The sequence below is a fragment of the Callorhinus ursinus genome, unplaced genomic scaffold, assembly GCF_003265705.2.
Source record: "Callorhinus ursinus isolate GAN/ISIS: 27379988/994484 unplaced genomic scaffold, GSC_fseal_2.0 scaffold4, whole genome shotgun sequence".
Lineage (NCBI taxonomy): Eukaryota > Metazoa > Chordata > Mammalia > Carnivora > Otariidae > Callorhinus > Callorhinus ursinus.
Genome location: NW_027397066.1, coordinates 65,223,980 through 65,242,353, shown reverse-complemented (window position 1 = coordinate 65,242,353; position 18,374 = coordinate 65,223,980). Strand labels below are relative to the sequence as shown.

Sequence of the window (18,374 nt, the reverse complement as noted above, 5' to 3'; positions counted from 1 at the left end):
AACCGCAGTGATTTAATACTTACAAACGGCAAAAATAAAAGTTGTTATCACTAAAGGATAGTAAGGATGTAGAGCAACCGGAACTCTGTGCATTACTGCTGGGGGAGGAGGTGGGTTGTGCAGTCTGATCCCTAATGAAAGTAATTTGACAATGTGTAGTAAAATTGAAGACACTGCATCTTTGATCTTGTAATTCTACCATCTTACATAAACCTCTGCTAGGTAATATGGAAAATGATATTAATAGAAGCATTTTTGTGATAGCATACAATTAGATATTAGGCAAATGCCCATCAACAGCATAATGGACAGAAAAAATCATTTCATGTTAATTCAGTGGTGTATGAAACAGCAGTGAAAATAAATGTACCCTGATATCAATTAAATTCACAAAGATAATTTTAAACAAAAATAGGCAGTTTGCCCAAGAATAGATGTAAGATTTATCTGAAGTTTTTAAAAACGAGAACTTATTTTACTTAACGATCTGAAATATGTGGTAAAATTAGAAAGGAATGCGAGTACCCAACGAACACCAAAGTCAGGGGAGTGGTGACTCTTGGCAGTGTGCAGTAGGACGCCAGGGAAGGAGCACACAGGGCTCTGCATTGGCTCTGCTCCGTTAACCCGGCAGTAGCTATGGGGCGTGCTTTTATGCTCGTGCTTTATAACCTGCATATGGGTCACATTAGTTTATGTTTCAGGTTTTTTTCTAACTTGACAAATAAAAGTAATTATCAGCTCCCACTATATTCTTTCTGCTAGACCATTATTAGCTGTACTTATTAGCTTAGCTTTTCCCACCAATGTGCTGAATATATGTTGCTTCTTTTCTCTTAAAAATCTTCTACTTCCTCATCGATTTATATATAATGGGAAGGTTCCCTTTGGAACCTGGTTCAAGTCTCACCTCCCGAATCCACAACCATACTAGACTTTAATTTTCTCCTCTTTAACATCGGGATAACAGTTGCTTGCTCCCCAAGCTGTTGTGAAGATCATACATATACATGTGCATTTACATATCTTATCAAAACTGATGTTAACAGTTATCTCTTCATTCAGAATTTTTTTCACCAAACAGGTGTTGAACATCTGCTGTGTTGCAAATGCTGTAGGGGTTACAAAATGAATAGGATATAATGCTTCTCCTCAAGGAGCTAGATTTAATCACACACAACTAGAGAATGCTGCCCCAAGGGACGTAACTGTGGAATATAAACAGTGTTAAACACCTCAGAGGAGAAAGGAATTGGTTCTATAAATCCAAGGAAGGCTTCAGAGAGGTGGTGGCATAGGAGATGAGTGTCCAAAAAGTTTTTTCAGTTTGTGCTCTTGCATGCAGAGCTCCCCTTCAACTTGCCCACTTCCGAGTAAATGCACTAAGTATTTGGGTGAATAAAGAATGGGTTGTTGCCATGAAAGATGCATACCTTAGCCTCCCTCACTCCCATCCAGTGGAAGCCATCCACTGTTGCCCGTTTTAGTGGATGGACGTTAGTATCACAAGGACATGAAATCATCTTTGGTTGTTGCAGACAGGATAAACAGATTCCACTGTACCCTTGTCTAGACTTGGGCAAAGTAGGTGCTCTGAAAATTCCACATAAATATTTTTTTGGAATGTTATGTCCCCATGACTCACTTGGCTTAATTAGACTGGTCATTTTGTATCCATTTTTTTTTATGTGACCAAGAGAACCAATAGCTGACAAATTTACTGACCCAGAGAGAAACTTCTGGGAAAAAGCTAATACTAACTGGACACAGGCTCCAGCAAGCCACAATGCTAATTTTTCTATTTCTGAATGATGCAATCACCACTGCAGATTTAGAAGCATCTTAAAAACCTTCTAGTTCATTAAAATCTTTGGAGACTTGATGTTTTTAAACTCTCAACATCATGTAAGCTGCTTTTCATAATGGAAATTTAATAGAGACAAGAGAAAACCTGTGTGTAACTTCTCTGGATATTCTTCCTGAAAGCTCAGTTTTGTGAGTAGAATTTTTTTTTTTTAAAAGTGTGGGAATATTTTCTTGCCTTCTAGAATGATCCTTTAAAACATTATTCAGGACATGTATAACCTTCTCTTAATCCTCCAGTGGCCTCTTAGACAAAAAAAAAAAAAAAAAAAAAAAAAACAAGTTCTCTCTGGGGTTTACCAGACCAGTACCTAATCTGCCTTCGCTTCCTGTCTCTCTTCCCCTCACACACAGTGGCCCAGCCACACTGGCCTTCTTGCCGAGCCTTGAACTTACCACGCACGTTCCCAAAGGCTAGGGCCTTCACGCTTCTCCTTCTCTGTCAGAATCACTCTTGCTCAGATTTTTATGGATCCTTTTTTCTTATTTCAGTCAGATTCCTGCTGAAATCTGCTCAAATGCTACCTCCTCAGAGAGCCCTTTCCTGGTCACCCTATTGAAAATAAAATTCCTATTGATTGCCGTACCCCACTCTGCCATGTGTTTCTGCAAGCGTATGTCACTCTCTGGCATTATTATATATGATCTTCTATTTTTATGCTAGTTCTCTTTCTCTTGAATGCTATCTCTGAGAGGACTGGTGCTTGGTACATACTGGTATTCAATAGCTATTCAGTGAGTGAAGGAAGGAACTTACATTTCTGTGACCTCGAAGAGATAGTGTTAAAAAGGCTGAAGCTTGGGGCACCTGGGTGGCTCAGTCGTTAAGCGTCTGCCTTCGGCTCAGGTCATGATCCCAGGGTCCTGGGATCGAGCCCCACATCGGGCTTCCTGCTCGGCAGGAAGTGTGCTTCTCCCTCTCCCACTCCCCCTGCTTGTGTTCCCTCTCTCGCTGAGTCTCTCTCTGTCAAATAAATAAATAAAATCTTTAAAAAAAAAAAAAGAGGCTGAAGCTTTGTGGTGGAATCCACAGTGGTATAAGGCAGAGGTGATGTGAATGGTTATAGAAAATACACAGAACTTGACATCAGAAGATCTGGGGCTTTCTTGATTAGGCATGTGACTTTGGGTAAGTCTGAGTGTCAATTTCCTCTGACCAAATGGATTAGACTAAAGTTGAAGATTAGACTAAAGAAAAGTGGTAAGTTCTCATAAATCTTAAAATCTTAGTATAATTATAGCCATCTGTGTGGGTCAATATTTAAATACTACAAAAGCAAAACCAGCTATTCAAATTAAAATTCACCATTTTCAGAGCTAGAAAAACTCTCCTAAGCATCTAATGAACACCCAATCAGTTTTAAAAGGAAAACTTAAATGCAATGAAAAAAAATGTGTTGAAAGGCTATTATAAAACAACAAAATATAATATTTCCATATGTGCACACACACAAATGCAATTATAAGCATTGCTTTCTTGTCTCTTAAATTTCAGTCTTTATAAAATTAGCTAGGATTTTCATATTGGTTCTTCCTCTGAGGAATAAGTATATAAGCTAATCTCAGGTGGTTACAAATTTTAATTTCGTAGTATCCCCAGCCATCCCTTAGATAAAATCTTTATGAGTCATTTTGTATAGATAAAAGAAAACAGTAAAATCCCACTTCAAATTAGGCTGCTTAAATTCCCTTTTTCTAATAAGGAAATCCTTGCTGTTGCATGATAAGTACTAAAAAGCATTAGTGGAAAGCTAAATTTCTAAGAGATTTATTTAAGATAAAACAAAGACTTTAAATATTAGTATTCGAATAAATAAATGAGGGCTGCATTTTATAGTTCATTGACATACTCTTTCAGGTGAGGGCCTATTTTGATATGTTAACCTTATTTATTTATTCTTTTACCCAATATCATTGCCATGTTATTGTGATAGCCCATGTGCATAATGAAACTCTTAAAATGTGAACCTTGAGGCTCAGGTATAATTTGTGCGTTTGTTTACTTCAGGGAGGTAAAGGGCGGTTTTATTTAAATAATACCTGTATGTATTGGAGATGAAAAGTACATGCTAAATAACGCCTGTGGACAGAAACCAACTGTTTGTTTTGCAGGGCAGGATGTCAGTCATGTACACTGCCCCCATTCAGTGAGTGAGTCTTCCTGTTGCTCCAGCCTTCTCGCCAGTCTCTATTCTGTGCACAGAGTTGGTTCACTGAATAGAGTCTCAGAGAAGTGGAGGGGCCTATTCTGAAAAGACAGATGAGGGTAGCACCAGCTTATTCCCCGAGGAGAGTTCCTGATCCTCGTTCAGGGCCAAGCTCAGATATCAACCTCCTAATGACATCTTCCCCAGTGGTCTTTTCCCTAATGTTCCAGAAGTATGTGTTTTTTGGCCCTATGCATAATCTTCTACTCTATGATGTATCACATGAAATAATATTAATCGCATATGTGTAAGTATTCCCAACACTCTGAGTTTCTCCTAGGCAGCTCTGTATCTGTAAGCCTAGCACAGAGCCTGGCCGATGGTGGTGCTGATTGTGTCTTTTCAGGACAAATAAGGTCATTCAGGTGCTATTCACAGCTGAACTGCGGGAGAAGGATTCAAAGTGTCCATAGTCTGGCCAAAGTTGAGAAGAGGTGATCCTGGCTTTTTCTATGGAATGTCAGAATGTAAAGGATGCAGACATTGTACATCATGGTTTTTAAAGATGGATCAGAATTTTAAGACTCTCTTTTTCTCAACAATGGTCCCTTTCCCAAACTCTCAATTTTGGCTATTACTTTTCTTTTTATGATGGAGCTTAAGGTGCACCAGGGTCGATCAGTCCCCCTTTCTCTCCTCTTCCCAATGAATGCCACTATTGATTAGAAAATTATTTGTCTGCTTGCTCTGAGCTTTACATTTGTTGTAATGGTTTACGCTAGCCATTCCTCTCATCTTCTAGGTGTCATGGGCATAGAGGTGTGTGCATGGAACTTTCTCCATTGTAACTAGATTTATACCTGGTCCTGCAAAAGAATAAATGAGAGGGTCAGTGGTGTGTGTGTGTGTGTGTGTGTGTGTGTGTGTGTGTGTGTGTGTGAAAAAGGAAGGGTGGAGGTATAGACAGAAGATAGGAGAAGTTAGAGGGAGACGTAAAGAAGAACATGAGTTTTATGGTCTCTGAAAATGTCTTTGACATTGTTTTCCAGGTTGACTTTGGATTTGCTAAGAAAATAGGATCTGGACAGAAAACATGGACATTCTGCGGAACTCCAGAGTATGTAGCTCCTGAAGTCATTCTCAACAAAGGACATGACTTCAGTGTGGATTTTTGGTCTCTGGGAATTCTAGTGTATGAGCTCCTAACCGGCAAGTAAGTACCTTCAAGTTCACAGAAGTATGAAAATAATTTACTAATGATAAAAAATATATAATTTAAGAGTTTAATTTTTAGAAATGTTTTCAATTAAGTGTGATGACTTTTCCCCTTTGTATATTTTACATATAGCTTGCTTGCTGGTTTATAACATGGAGAAAACATTCCAGAAGGTACAGGAAAGAAGTACAGAATTGCTTTGGTTTACCTAAAATGGCAAGGCCTGTTATTATAGATAACAGGTTAACTGTGTGAAGGTTTTGGTAATTCCGTTGTAAGAATAAGGAGAAGAATTGAGGCTGTGGGCTGTTATTATTTCCTCTCACATATATTTTTTGTAATGGAGAAAATTGTATTCATGTTCCAATTAAATCCATTAAACAGTGAAACTAAATTTAGCTGCATTCTTCTATCTTCCCAATAAATCATTAACCAGAAAACCTAAGAGAAAGGAACATTGCTGGATTTAAATTTTAATCTTCTTGTCAGCCGTCTTGTAGAGGTGCTAATGAACAGAGACCAGACACAGCAGGAGGTTTAGCAGTTTAAATTGAATTGTCGCCCCTGGAGGGATTAAAGGGCTATATTAATGAATCCAGGATCCCAAATATTCATCATGCGTGCATGCATACACATAAGTGCACATGCATTTACACCTACACATGCATATACACATACATACATAGGCTCTATGTACTATTACCTCACATTGTAAAGCACTTTACAGTTTACAAAGCTCTTACATGTGTATTCTCTAGTTTAGTTTTTATGAATTTGTGTGGGAGTTAAAGAAGGAATTTTTTTATTTTATGACTTAAATGTTATGGATTAGACAGCCAGAACAGAGAGCTACCTGCTACCTGCGTAAGGTCAGGGATTTGATCGCAGATCTTCTAACCCTAAATATGACACACTTTCCATTATACACCTATGCCTTATACATATGCATTTTCAATGTAATGCATGGACATCCCCACAGGATAGAGTTCAGTTTTCTCCCTCTGTTTCTCATCAACTGTTTTGATCATCCTTACAGACCTTTATAAGCAAATATTCTTAGTCTTATTTTCAGAGCAGATTTGCTTATGGAATGGCATATGAAATGCTGGAATGAGCCCTTTGATGGGGATTCAAGTCTCAACACATACTTAAAAAGAGTTTCATAAGACCTGGAACTTTTATACTGCAAATTTCTAACGTTTGATTACCTGTGGCTATATATTCAACTTCTTTGTCCATGTGCATTGAGCAAACAGATATGAAAGATTATTTTATATTATCTGTATTCATTTTCAAATAGTCATTGCTTAAGATTTTGATGGTTAGAATAGAAAATTCTCCAGACCGTCCTTCAGAGAGAAAGATGTTTACTGTCTTGGGACACAAGGAGTTCTGTTTCAAGAATGTGTTCCTCATCCCTGCAAAATTTGTCAGCTGCATTTCTAAGAAATACATTATGGATCATGTGGTAGCTAGGGAATATAGAACTCAGTCTTTATCAGCTGGAATAAGCTTCTACAAGGAATAAGGAAATAAAGTGAGGGAATAAGGAAAGGAGATCCCCAATAACCTGGAGTTGTTAAAGTGGCTTTGAACTGTCGAGAACTTGAGAAATTGTTCTTATAAAGGTTTTCAGGGTAGGGCATGAGAAAAGTTAATTTTAAATGCCCTGAACTCTAGAGAGTCAGGGGGTAAATGAAAATGAGAAAAACAACCAAAACACAGCACAACACAACAAACACAACATAACTGTAAATACAAAAGTATTGAAAATAGAGCAATGCTTTTTGTTTCATACCTCATTTTCTTTTTTTATTTTTTCATATCTTATTTTCTTTACAAGCAAGACATAGATTGTTGCACCAACTTTATTTCATGTTTATTCCTGAGAGTGGGAACTCACTAGCAAAAGGTCTCAAGCATGGCCAAGATATAGCAGAGTAGTTCATGAAAGTCATCTTCAAATTAAATGACACAACAGAATAAAGTATTTTTAATAGCAAAGCATGTGAGTTAGAACGTTATCCAAATTCAGTGGTCAATTCCCAAAGCTTTCTTACTCACCTTAGCAGTGCTTCCCTTGAAGTACTCTCTTCACATGCCTTCTAGGTCCTCCCTTTCTCTCATTTATTTTCCCATACTGATGGCTCCATCTCCGTCTTCATTGATGAATCCTTCTTATCCTCCTGACCTCTCCACATTGGGCCACTTTAGTCCTTGGTCTCTTTTCTATCTACTCACTCCTTAGCTGATATCAAGTCCATGGCCAGAAATCCTGTCTGATGACACCCCACAATCACACCTCCAGCTCTCTTTCCTGAATGCCAGACTCACAAATTCAGCTGCCTGCATAGCATCTCTATTTGGACATTTAAAACCTAACTCCATTTGGACATTTCATAACATGCTCTGGACCCCCACTTTCGGCCCCCACTCTAGCCTTTCTTCTCTTAGTAAGCAATAGCTCCATTCCATAAGTCAAAACACTTTGGCATCATTCCTGAATCCCTTCTTTCTCCTACACACCACATTCACAACATTGGCAAATCCTATTGGCTTTACCATCTAAATAGATCCAGAATCCAACCACATCTCACCACCTTCACTTCTACCATCATAGTTCAGGCCACCAGGCCTTCCTTCCCCCACTGCTAGCACTGTCAAAGGTCATTTTTGACACACTTTTTCTTAAAAAGTTTACTCTGCTGTAAACTCCGCCATCTGACTCAGAGTACATTCCTAGGCCGTTAGCATCATCCACTAGCTTCACATGATATGGCCCTCATCACTTCCACCCCTCTCCTGCTTCCTTACTCATTCCCCCAGCAACCCACCCCTCCTCATTGTTTCCAGAGCAACCCATGCCACTCCGGACGTATGGCCTTTGTACCTGCTCTCTCTGAATCTTTTGCTTACAGATAATAGTGAGGCTCATTCCCACCTTCTCTTCATTGATACCACTGCTCAATTGTCAACTTATGAAAGAGGCTTTTCCCATCTACCAGGTTTAAGAAGATCACACCTCTCTCTGTCACTCTGTCCCCTCCTTGATTTTTCTTTTTAGTGATTATCGCCAACTGACAAATCATCTGTATGTGTATGTGTGTCATTTGTTAAGTGATATGAAATCAATGAAATTATTTTCTAGCATATATCCAGATTTTTTAATACAATGACTAATGAGAAAGGAAGGAGGGAGGGAAGAAAACGTAAGAAAGTCAGTGGTAAATGTGTCTGACACATTGGTCCTAGTGTCCTATTTTGGCTTTTCTCCAGCCCTCCCTTTTCCGGGATTGACCAAATGATGACCTACAATTTGATTCTCAAAGGAATTGAAAAAATGGATTTTCCCAGAAAGATCACAAGACGACCTGAGGATTTGATTCGGAGGCTTTGCAGGTGAGAATGAAAATTAAAAACCCCTACTTCTTGGGGAATGTGTGAAGTCTTCTCATTTCTGTGTCCACACAATTTAAAATTAGGTATGCACTTACTTTTTGTACTTTTCTGTGTAACTAAATTATATTTAAAGAAAATCATTTCTTCACTAGGAGTTTGAGTTTACTTCATTTTACAGAATCACAGTACCTACTTACAGTTTAAAAGAGATCTGTAGTTATCAATCAGCTTATCTTTGGGAATCATCTTTATCTGTATTAGGGCAAAAGAACATTAGCTTAATAAGAGAGTAATTAATTAACAACCTCGTTATTTTGAGAGAAAACCAGTGGTGGTGACAAAGTGTCACTCCTTGCCCTCTGTCAGTCTTCATTTTAAAAAACAGTACCTCTCTGGCCTTATTTTAAATTGTTCCTAATTTCTATTTACCCTTAAAAATAATATATTGGAGAACAGAAGACTTCTGGAGTTTGTGTTTAAACTTTACTTTGTCACTGTTTTCTTTTTTTTTTTTTTTTTGCACATTTGAACTGTTTTTTAAAGCATTAGCATTTAGTAAATTTAGAACATGAAACCTAGTTGTGGGTTGCCAACAGAAATCTCTGCATGTTTCTAAGATTCCAGCTCAGATGTAAATGATTCTCTAAAGATTTCCCTGTTTTTGTCAGCAAAGTTGGTAAGATAACATCCTTATTCATAGCTCATTTAAAGCACCGGGGTGTGTGTGTGTGTGTGTGTGTGTGTGTGTGTGTGTGTGTGTGTGTGTGTGTATACTGGAGAGGGGCATGTGTTTTTCATTTCCCTGTACTCAGCTGCTTGGCCTATGAATATTGTTGAATAAATGAATACATACATAAAGAAAAAATGTTAAATTTTCATTTAAAATTCACCAAAGCATAATTATTATAAATTGCCTTTCAATAAATTTTTATTTTAGGCAAAATCCAACAGAAAGACTTGGAAATCTGAAGAATGGAATCAATGACATTAAGAAACACAGGTACATAGCTATTGCTTGGCCCAGAAAAATAATAGAAATTTATAGAAAAATGTAATCTTGAAGCTTTTGTTGTAGGTCACAAGAGCCCCTTTACAGATGCTCAATTTTTCCTTTTTGGTGTTTTATTTTTAATTTGTGTTTTACTAGGTGCAGTTAAAATAATCAGTCTCAAGGTGATTTCTCTAATGCTGAAAGTTCACATCAAGAATGGATGAAATTCTAAAACAAGTGACAAAATCACGTCTTTAAGTTATAGCAACTTAGCTTTTTATACACTGCTATTTTTATTTTTATGTTTATTTTTTAAGTAGGTTCCACACTGGGTGTGGAGCTCAATGCAGGGCTTAAACTCATGACTCCAAGATCAAGACCTGAGCTGAGATCAAGGGTTGGACGCTTAACCCACTGAGCCACCCAGGAGCCCCTTATTATTTTTTAAGAATATCAACTTGGATTCTATAGAGAAATTAAGTTCTAATTTTGACCTTTGATTTGTGATTAAAGTACAATATAGTCACTGTTGTCAACATTAAAGAGAAATCAACTGTTAAATAGTATTATATTTCAGTTTTAGTTAATAATATATATTTATTTTAAATACAATTTTCCTGTGACTAGCTCTCCAAATTTTGAGCCTAGTATTGTATTTTACATTTGGGATAAAGTACATTGATTTCCACAAAACCTCAAACACTGTTTCAGCCTTATACAATAATCTAACATGCATCTTTGCACTTCTGTGGATTTCTGAAGCTGGCCTTCAGAACCAGTGATAACTTCCATGAATCATCCTCTTTGATTTGATTTATATATGTAGAGTTCAAGCCTTTCAGATTTTTAAAACAACTGATGCCTGGCTAAATCCTGCAATCCTCAAAATGTTTTAATTTTGTTCACAATATACAAAAAATATCACCAACTGATAGTACTATTGATAACAGAAAAACTAAATTGGAGAATTTCATCATTGACAACCTGTGAACACACTGAAGTGTTTATGTTCAGAAACGAAAACACCTTTCAGTATTTCATTCCTATCTGGATATTTTTTCCTGAAGAATTAGAGGCACAGAACACAGTGTGGAAATAAAGGGAGAAAAGCTTCTGAATAGAAACACTATTCATTTTGCCTAACAGTAGTGGTGCAGCTTCAAAAAAAAAAAAAAAAAAATCCGCAGGCTGCCAACCCTGTTCTATCTATTCATGAACTCACTTGAAATAAAGCCATGTATTCAACATTGTAAATTCATATTGGGCTTTGCCTTAAGGGTGTGTTCGGAGGGAGGGAGGATGAAAGAGACAGACTCAGCTGTGCATTTTATAGACATGAAAATGCCTATAGTATTTTTATTATTCTTTGTCATCCTTTGGATTGCCTTCAGTGTAAAGCTCATTATTTGTCTTAGATTCCAATTTATCTTTCTTTCTCCATGCAGTTATTACAATTTCTTTTCTCATTATAAAATGACACATAAACACACTATTCATATTGAGCAAACAAGTATCCCATCAATTAAAGTCATTCCTCCAATGTATTTTCCTCCTTTTGCTCATTAAGGAAGCGTCTTCACGTTTTGCTCCCGGATGGTTGGGTTAACAGGCTCTGGTTTTATCTTTTCTTTCTTATTTACCTGAGGCTCATTTAAATGTAGCTGTCAAATTGTGATTGGGTGCGTATGCAAACTGAAGCTAAAGGATTTTCTCACCTCAGCATGGTAATGAAGAATTTTGAATTTCCTTCCCTGTAGGGATTAATTTGCCCACTCTTCTTAACAGGCGGGATGTTCTTGGCCACGTAAGGGTAGATTTGGAGTGCAGTGCATGGGGAAGAGTTCAGTAATAAGATGGACCAAATTTACACAGTGCGTTTCAGTGAGCTCAGAGAGCTCAAAGACATTATTTCATCTGATTTTCCTAGTGTTTCTTAAAATATAAAGCTGGGCGGGGGGGGGGGGTGGTTAAGAACCTGCCTTTAAGTAGGAATGCTCTAAAACCTTCCGTAAGTCTTCAAGGCTTATAGTTTCTCTACTGTGTATACTCTTGGAATTAAAAAGAAAATCTTTCTGAAATTTGCCATCAGATTTTCTCACTCTTCTCTAAAATAAAATGAACCATTCATTTTAACTTTGTATTTAAAAACAATACAATTTAACATGGCATATTGTTATGTTTGTCCATTCTGAGTTAAATCATCTTAACTAAACATGATCAGAGCTCCTCCCTCCCCTGTTTCTGAGCTAACGTATGAACTAGGCATCGATCATGTCTCCCAACACCTATCTGAAAAGAGGGATAATATATTTGTAGGGTGCAATTAAATCTTTCCTGCTAGATAGAGGAATAATTTGTTTCAAGTGCCTTAATGTTACCTGTAATATTTCTAGCTGCTAAAATTACTCTCCAGAATAGCTTCTACCAGTCTTCTAAAAATGAAGAAGCAGTTTATGTGCCATTGCTGCTAATATTTCTTTGGTGAATATTTTTTACACATGAATGCATGCTGGCACTTGTGTTACTTAAAATGTGGTTAGTGTCAAAAGGCCAAGTGTTAAGTGAATGGCCACTCATGTTAAGTAAATATTGCCGTAAGTCAAATTGTAGCAAGTACTCAGCAAGAAATGTATAGGCTCTTTGATTCAGTAGGGTAACAGTAATGATTTTTATTAATATTTATGGAGTAGCTTCTGGGTAGAGAGCACTGTAAAATATGTTAAAAGAAATTGTGGCAGTATTTGGTGGCAAAAGAAAAGAATCCACATGACTGTGCACCTAGAAATCCCTAAAAATGAAGCTCAGTCTATGCCAAGAAGCTGATGGGTGGATCAAGGAGAGGACTCTGTGGTTTTGTAGCAAGGACAGGGGAAGCCTTACAGTTAGGGTTGCTGTCTGACTTTCACTCTTTGATTAGTGTCTCAGCAGCTTATACTAAAATGGCCCCTTGGGTTAAGAATGGCACCTGAAATGGAATGTACTAGAGCCTTCCCTCTGTTTATAGTATTTTTATTCTTGCTAAGCTTAGACTTGGAATGGGGGATCCAGTCAAGGACTGAATGAAAACCAACTCCCGCAGTGAGAAGAGATTAGAAAAGATGGAAGAGCATCATTTTTGGCGTGGGTGACAGACAGGAGTGTGACAGCCACCCAAATTCCCCAGCCCTCAGCCTCACACCTCTACCACCACCCTGCCTCCTTATAGCCCCCTGTGGTCATGCTCCACATAGCAGCCAGAATTATCTTTTGGAAGGGTGCTTAGATTCCATTATTTCCTTAGAACTTTCTAATGGCTTCCCATTAAGCATAAAATCCTGTGTTCTACGAGACCTGCATGGTCTCGCCTCTAGCCAGTTTTCAGATACCCTGGAGCACACCAGAGTCCTATGGAAATAGCTGTGGGAAACGAGGGAAAGCACCCAAGAAAGTAGGATAACATGTCCTGGAAGCCAGTGAAAAAAGTATTTCAGGAAGTGTGAGTAATGAATGGTGGTAAATTCTCCTAGGTGAAATAATACAAAAACTGAGAATTGAGATTCACAGGAGTGGAGGGGGTGGGTGCTGATTGTAGTGTGGTCAGGAGAAAATGGGTAAGTAGAGTGATTGGATAACTTCCAATGAGTTTTCCTCCTATGGGAGGAGAGAAACAAAGTGAAAGCTGGGTGGGAGCTCAGGTCAAGGGAGGGTGTTTTGTGGTTGGAAGAAATAAAATGTCTCCAAACTGATGGGGATGATCTAGCAGGTGGGCATTGAAGATTCAATAGAGAGGGGAATGACAGGAGCATGCCTTTGAATAGAGGAGTGCACAGGATCAAGTACACAGTGCAGGAGCTGAGCTGACCTTCCCTAGAAGCAAAGGCAGTGAACTCATGGTGCACGAGAAAAGGGATCCACAGATGTGAACAGGCAGGCAAATAGACTGGTGGAAGATTGTGACAGCTCAGTTTTCTCAGTGAAATAGTAAGTCAGGTCATCATTCGGGGAGTGAGGATGGGGGTGGTTTCTGGAAGTTTGAGGAGAGAGGACAAAGTATGAATTATGGGTCTAAGGGAGAGTGACAGTGAGTGGGACAACAGGGAAATCTAGACCAATTGCTGGGCGGCATGAACTACCCCCTTGAGGTTAGTGGGCATGGATTTAAGGTGAGACCAGACAACCAGTATGGTTATGCATTCCCCCACCCGCCACACTTGCAGCTGCACTGTAGCAGGCAGGGCGAGGGCAACAAAACGGACTGACAGATAACTCGACGGCTGATAGTTTATCGGGCAAGTAATATTCTTCTGTACTGTTTCTACTTCTCAGGTGGTTAAATGGTTTTAATTGGGAGGGACTGAAAGCACGGAACCTTCCATCACCTTTACAGAGAGAGGTATAGTATCTGCTATATTACTTTCTTAATTTTTTTCTAGTTTTTGTTTTCATAAACAGAATAGGGGTGTATACCACATTTTAGATTTTTTTAATACTTTTTAAAAATTAAGTGAAAATGTCATAGCAATTGTGATTATAGGGACTAAATAGTATTTCTTGTTTGATGGAGATCAGCTCAGTTCTCAGGAACCAATTACATATAAATCTAAGTCCCCAGGTAATCAATGTTGGTCAGGCTAACAGAGGGCTCTAGAAGTAAAATATGAATAATACTATGATTTAAAATTTTCTAGTTAGCCACAGGTAAAATGAAACAGGTGAAATTAATTTTAATTATTACAATATATCAAAAAATTGTCATTTTGATATGCAGTCAACATAAAATATTAATGAGATGTCACATTTATTTTTCCATACTGTTTTTGAAATCCCAAATGGATTTTACAGCAGTCTCAATTTGGACTAGCCACCTTTGGGGTGCTCAGTCACCACCTGTGGCTGGTTGGATGGACATCATAGCTCGGGATTAAACAGAACATCTGCTAACTGAGGGTGGGGAAGGGTGGGGGCGCGGAGAATGACTCAGGAATGACCTCAGTCAACACCCTCTACACTTCATGCTGTGTTCTCCTTAAAGGAATTTTAAAACCATTTTTAGATTGACATCTTGTTTAAATTGTGGAGGATGTGATTTCCAGTATGTTGTAAATATTGACATTTTAAAGTAAAACATTACTCCTTTAAATATATGTAATGTAATCTAAATACCGGTGAGATTGGATGCCCGTTAGTCATTTAAAATCCATAGACAGCAATATTACATAATTCCTTTTCCTCTCTGAATTTATATTTTTATATTTCCATCCCATTTTCCCTAAAAAGTTTCATCTTATGTAAAAATATTTTTATGCCTGCTAGTATTTGATTATTCTTTAAATGGCTTTCAACTATAGTTTTCTAAATTTTAAAATTCCTGTGACAAACAGGAATTTCTGTGACAACACACATATTTCTTCTGGATTCAGTTGTAATTACATTTTTATAACATGGAGTATCAAACAACAGAAATATGTTGCAAACTTTTAAAGCAAGTATTTAACAAATATTTCTTGAGGAGAAATTACTTATGTACCGGGGGAGAAATGTTACTTATTAAAAAAAAAATGGGATCAGGCTCCACATCAATTCTATTCATTTTTAAAATTATATGGCTCTTAAGTGCTGAGAATTGTGTTCACATAAATACGTAACTGGGAGTGGAGGGTTTTATAATAGCAATGTCACTTTGAATGCCTTCTGAGTGATCTCCCCACTTTCCCAAAAAACACATTATGATTTATCATAAGTAGTATTTTTACTGATCTATCAGCGGAGAATTCAATCAGGTACTTTTAAAATTTGTTTGAAAGCAAAGAATTGAAAACCACCTGCTTTGTAAAATAGTTTAATTCCAGAATCATTTCACTCTTTCAACAAGGACAATAATATTTTGAACTGGCCCTTTGTTTGGCATTCTGGAAACTTTATACGGGTCAATTAACCATATAGAAATTCAAGGTTGGTGAGAAATTTTTATAAAGTGGAAAAAGGACTTAAAAGTGGCAAATTTTGACTTTTATCAAAGATTTTATTTATTTATTTGAGAGAGAGAGAGATTGAGAGCAAGCACACAGGAGCAAGGAGAGGGAGAAGCAGACTCCCCGCTGAGCAGGGAGCCTGATGCATGGCTCCATCCCAGGACCCAGGGATCATGACCTGAGCTGAAGGCAGATGCTTAACCAACTATTTTGATTTTAAAAAAAAAATGTTTACTTTTAAAATGTTTTTCAATCTGAAAAAAAAAATAGATACCATTTCTGTCACCTTTTCTTTTGGACATACTTCCTCAAGCCAGGTAGCTTCTTTTGAATGTAATGCAGTGACTGGATCCATTTGGACTAAAGGGGAGATCTCAGAGGCTGAGAGTGTGACTCAAAAATGATAGTTGGTCATCTTGTCCCCTTACATGTAACTTACCAGTGGTTGCAGTATAAAAGCAGTGTTCAGATATAAAAAGCATTACCCGTATATAACATGCTTAGTCAGCATTATCCTCACCTTTGGTTTAATTCCTCCTCTATTAGCTCAGTGGACCCACAGACCACAGCTACTTCGACAAGTATCCCCCTGAAAAAGGAGTGCCTCCAGATGAGCTGTCAGGCTGGGATAAAGACTTTTGACAGAAGAAAAGATGATTATTGCCTCTACACCTGGAAGAGGACTATAAGGACCAATGATCCAAGAGTGATCATTTCTCTCTCTGGAGTATTATAATGTCTTTGGGGAGACCATTAAAGAAGAGAACTCCCTGCCCATGAGCTGGGTGGACAATGCGAATATGAAGGTGGTTCTGAGTTATAATGTCTCATTTAGATGCTCTGAATTATTCATGTATTCTATTCTTTGCTCTTCTCAAATGTTAGAAGCAATTCTCTTCCCCTCTCCATAGTCAGAATAATTTTTGTTGAGGGGGCATAATTTTCTCTGCAATCTATTGCTCCATCCCAATCATACTTGTCTCCTTTGAGTCCTAGTAAATTTTAAAAAGTGTCTTGCCTTTGAGCAACTAAGTCATGCAAATGGAAGGAAGAACACGGGTGAACTCTGGAAGACTTCCCCTACTCTCAACAATTCCATGTAAGCATTATAGCATCTCAAACCCGTGGTTTGCAGAAATCTTTGTAGTGGATAGAAGCTCTTGATTTTCACCTGATTTAACCTAGAAACATATTAACATGCATCTGATACTAGTCTGGGGAAAGGCAAGTTTAAGTATTAGTCAATGGTACCACTTCCTAGCATAAATGAGTTAATTCACCCAGCCAGTAATTATATTCCATTGGGGAACTTTGAAAAAATAAAGGAAAAAATATTTTTGTTCTCCTGTGACGAGCTGTGATACCTCAGAGACTTTTCGAAAGCCTTGTTAAAGGTAGTTATAATGAGTGGTCAAGTAGTTGGGCCTCTGGTAGGGTTTTATCTTATATACTAAATATTTTCACAAAGTAGAAAACACGCAGGCACAAAATTGTAAGGTGTTTCCTTCTGATTAAATATAGAAGAGAATAATTTCTAATAGGTAAGGTTGCTGACTCTTTACAACTGAGATATTTTGGCCAGTTTTGTGTTTGTTGCCATTAATGAATCAAGAGTATAGAATAACCACAGTTAATTTTTAATGAATATCTCCTTGGCTCATGTTGATGCCCTGTAATCACTATTGCATCAATAACTCTTTTTAAAGAGATTTGAGTCATGGATGTGTTTATAATTTTAGATTTGTAAGGTAGACAAGCCGCTGAGGAAGTGATGGGACTTAAGTAAAAGGGACATCCAGAATGTGCCCTCCTGTCTCCTCCTCACAATCTTCCAGATGATGAATAGACTAGTTTCAATGGCACTGGATACCAGCGCCGAAGAACTTTACTAGAGAATGTTGTCATGCATCAACCACGATCCCACCAAATGGATGGGAAGCAGACTTTTTCTGTATCTTTTTGATCTGGCAGAGTAAAAATAACATCTAAGTTCCTGCATTATTCAAGCTTCTGGTTATATTTTCACATGCTAATGTTCTATGGGAAAAGCAACCTCTACCCACTCTCCACCCATATTTTCAGCATTCAGAAAGAGTCAGCTATATGTTTCCTGAAGAGTCAAACCAGTTAAGTGAGGCCCAACCCAAGAGGGTGCATCCTTAACAAATTGAATTTCCACATTTAGAGAATCTTTTTGCTGAACCAAAGAATTTTTGTTTCTTGGAGTAGTATTTTTAAAGATTATGTATTGTACATAGACAAACCATTTTTAATAGGATCAACATAACCTGCTTAATGAATTTCTAAGATTTTTAAAGATTTTTATTTGCATTTGGTTTGTAAGCATTGTATGTTTTTCCATGTATATATTTTTAAATTACCCACCTATAAATGTAGAAAATTTATGCATTGGATGGATATTAGAACTATACAGTTATAATAGCAATGATATTCTCAAAGGAAAACAATAGTTGTAATTCAAAAAAGACTTACATATATACAAATAAAAACCAACTTAGAGTACTGCAGTTTTATTTTGCCTGTGATTGGCCATATCAGTATGTCATCTCCACGTGTGATTTTATTTTGTTTCCTTTAGAGTACTTTATAAAGATGAAGAAATGAGGGATTGAACCATCATATAATCCCAACTCCGCTCTTTCCTAGCTGGGTGACCTTGGGAAACTGAGTTCACTTGTTTGAGTAAAGTACTAGCTTTCTCATCTGTAGAAGAAGACATAGTAGAGTAGTAAGTACCTACTTTAGAGACCTGGTTCAGGGATTAAGAAGGATACCTAAAGAGTCCT

At 37.5% G+C, this 18,374-nt stretch overlaps 1 protein-coding gene across 3 annotated transcripts in view; it reads left to right on the top strand.

The window, feature by feature from the left end:
• The window catches only part of PRKG2 (protein kinase cGMP-dependent 2), a 113,741-nt gene extending 95,669 nt beyond the window's left edge, over nt 1–18,072 (top strand). For all 3 annotated transcript variants that reach the window (XM_073891181.1, XM_025887537.2, XM_073891182.1), the window contains 5 exons: nt 5,060–5,223; nt 8,503–8,625; nt 9,563–9,625; nt 13,922–13,988; nt 16,114–18,072. In XM_073891181.1, coding sequence (XP_073747282.1) covers nt 5,060–5,223; nt 8,503–8,625; nt 9,563–9,625; nt 13,922–13,988; nt 16,114–16,209 — 513 coding nt within the window. In that variant the 3' untranslated portion in view covers nt 16,210–18,072. The remainder of the gene's footprint in view (nt 1–5,059; nt 5,224–8,502; nt 8,626–9,562; nt 9,626–13,921; nt 13,989–16,113) is intronic.
• The last annotated feature ends 302 nt before the right edge of the window (nt 18,073–18,374 follow it).